At 50.1% G+C, this 2,745-nt stretch overlaps 1 protein-coding gene across 1 annotated transcript in view; it reads right to left on the bottom strand.

The window, feature by feature from the left end:
* Pmar_PMAR019620 (Charged multivesicular body protein, putative) overlaps positions 1-336 on the bottom strand; it is a gene marked incomplete at both ends in the record, with an annotated part of 866 nt that extends 530 nt beyond the window's left edge. The window contains 2 exons of the mRNA XM_002772724.1: positions 11-143; positions 191-336. Of these exons, the coding sequence (XP_002772770.1) occupies positions 11-143; positions 191-336 (279 nt within the window). The remainder of the gene's footprint in view (positions 1-10; positions 144-190) is intronic.
* Between the last annotated feature and the right edge of the window lie 2,409 nt (positions 337-2,745).

Raw genomic sequence — 2,745 nt, forward strand, 5'->3', positions numbered from 1 at the left:
TGTCGAGTACCTGGTCCACATTGAACTGTGTGTTCATCATCTGGTCCCTCTGACCCTCATACATCTTCTTCCTTTTCAGTACCGCCAACGCCCGTTGTTTCGCCCCGGCCGCACCGGACCTAGTGGCCATTTGCTGCTTGTACCTGTAGCCTAGTACTGCCCTAGCTGCTGCTGTTGTGGATGCTACTACTTGATCAGCTCCTCATCACACTGTTTAATTTTCTTATCCAACAGTTCAACTCGGCTGTCTAAATGTTCACTAGTCTCCGCCAGAGACGGCCCTGTCGGGGCTGGGGGAGCTTCCTTCTTCTTACCGACCCCGAATATCCGATTCATTTCACAAACAAGACTATTAAATCAACATTCTCCATCGGGAAACATACCGTCGCCAGACTCCGGCGCGTAAGAAACTTTGTGGGCGAGCGCGAGACACGCCGCACGCATGCACAAGAGCTCATCTTGCCGAGTCGAAGTCTTCCGAAATGTTGCCGCCGGAGCTTGCAGTCAGTTCTTCTTGTTGCAGCAACGTATGTATCTACGTAACGCCATTTTATACCAATTAAGACTCTACATGTTTCTACTTGCAACGCTGCATGCCCCAGACGTGCTCATCAGCTCTTTACGAACCTCGTGTGTATCATCCCAGGCGAATGTCTTATGGAAACTAATCTGCTTTCCAGGGGCGCATAGGTTCTCAAGAGACCCGAACTCGCTACTTTGTTTTGTGGTCGCTTGTTTTGTTAACTGTATTCTCCCTATCTCTAATTAAAGCCCATACTGGAGTATAGAAGGCCGTTGAAGCAACTTGTCCGTACTCACAATGTTCCCGTATAGGTGTCTCGCTAGTCATCGACCGTTGACCAACTGACGCTATTGCGTTCACTCAGTTTTCACATTCCAGCCTCGCAGATAGTAGACAGCCTATCGCATAGCCGTTCGCAAAGAACTTAGCTCGACCGTGAACGATTACCGTGCTCTCCGTAGTGTCGTCCAGCGTCTCTAGGTCCCCGGTTCGATTCTAGGCGGCGGTGTTTTGATTTCGTCCCCCATGTTATCCTCATTGAGCCTTCTACGGCAACCCGTAGTGCAGAGACCATCAGGAGGCCTCCTCACGTGTGGTCAGCAGCGATGGAAGATACACCTCTCGAAGTCGGTTATATGGCGCTTCTACAACCGCTTGAATGTTCGTCGCAAGTATAAGACAGCTATCCGACGAGGGCGCATGGTAAGGAAGGCTTACGACTAACAAGCACCGTATAGCACTTTCCCAACTCCTGCTTTGAATCTCAACTGCCATTGCCTTGTGAGGCATACCATGAGCATTGAGGGCGCAGCATGATCCTATCAGGTTTGGAAGGATGGACAAGTTCAGTTCCCCAAGATTGGTATTGCTGGATTTGATGATCACAAGAATGCCTATCGAGGGAAGATAGAAAACTGTCGAGCTCCTCGGATTTGGTTCGTGGATTGATCCTCATGTCCTATGTGCGAGTTTCTGTCATTTTATTCGTCCTTGTGTTAACCGAAGTAACTCGTGCAGAGACCCCACATCACTACCGCTCCGCCGAAAGTGTTTTTGAGTCATCAATTAAATGCTCCTCAGCCACCGCCTATTGCCACCACAGACCAGTACCAAATTACAATATGCGTCCCTCTGGCACGTTCTGAAACGATGTAATTCGAATCGCCCGTGGACCAAGGAAGAAGATGCTGGACTTAGCCGGATATATGGTGACGTTATCAAGTACATATCTTTAAACCAAGAGCTTATCGTTATGAAGTCCCCGTCAGAGCTCTCCCAGCTTGGGTCGCCACGACTAGCGTAACTCAGCTGCTGGACCGCGCTCTCAAGCGGGCCCTGCGACAGCGGCAAGAAGATGGTGTAGCAGTTTTCGAGGGGAGGGACGTGAACGAGATGCTGGTCAGGCTACGCGACCTCGGCCTGGAAAATCGAGAGGTGGATAGACGGGTGGGTTCTAGAGGGATGGTTGGGATCGCCGAGATGCTTGCACGTAGTGGCTGACGCTTCTGAAGCGACGGATGTCTCAACTCAGTAGAGAGACCCCTCCCAACGGTGAGTACGATCCAGAGCATGTAGCAACAACCATACTCGGTAAGGAAGGGGCCTCGAGGGCCTCCTGACCATTCAGCCTTAGACGTGAGCTTGCTGTTGATTGTTCAGCGCCAGTGGGTAAGAAGACGAGCAGTGAGCTTCCAAGCCTTTCTCCAGTCGCCTTCACCTACTTCCTACAAATATGTTCTCTTCAACCACGACTATCACGTATCATGATGGACTATGTCATCCAGCATCTCAGTCTCTCTGAGGGCAGCTTTGGAGGAGATGTTAGAGCCGCAGCGTGAGTTCAGCGATCTCTGGGAGTTCTCGATGAGCATTTGATTCATTCATCGTCCTGAGAGTAGGCAGGTTGCTTCTCGTAGGTTCTATCATAACCAAGCGGTTGCTATTATTCGACAGCAGGCTAATGCCATTGCCGATTCATATGTCAATTTCAAGCGCGAGCTCAAAATAAACGTGAGTTGTCCTGAGAGTGGCCTTGGAAAACTTCTCTGGAATTCTGTATGCCTGATTTTACAATCTCGATACTGCGTGTGCCGATGCTTCGCTCCGCTCCTCTTAGACTATTAGAAAAACGAGATGTTTGGTATCGGTTGGTATTCACGTTGTCCTCCGTGACGTCCTCAGCTCTACCTCTGAAGTGCGCTTCCTCCTTGATATTGGTCAAG

Source organism: Perkinsus marinus (assembly GCF_000006405.1).
Source record: "Perkinsus marinus ATCC 50983 genomic scaffold scf_1104296960410, whole genome shotgun sequence".
Lineage (NCBI taxonomy): Eukaryota > Perkinsozoa > Perkinsida > Perkinsidae > Perkinsus > Perkinsus marinus.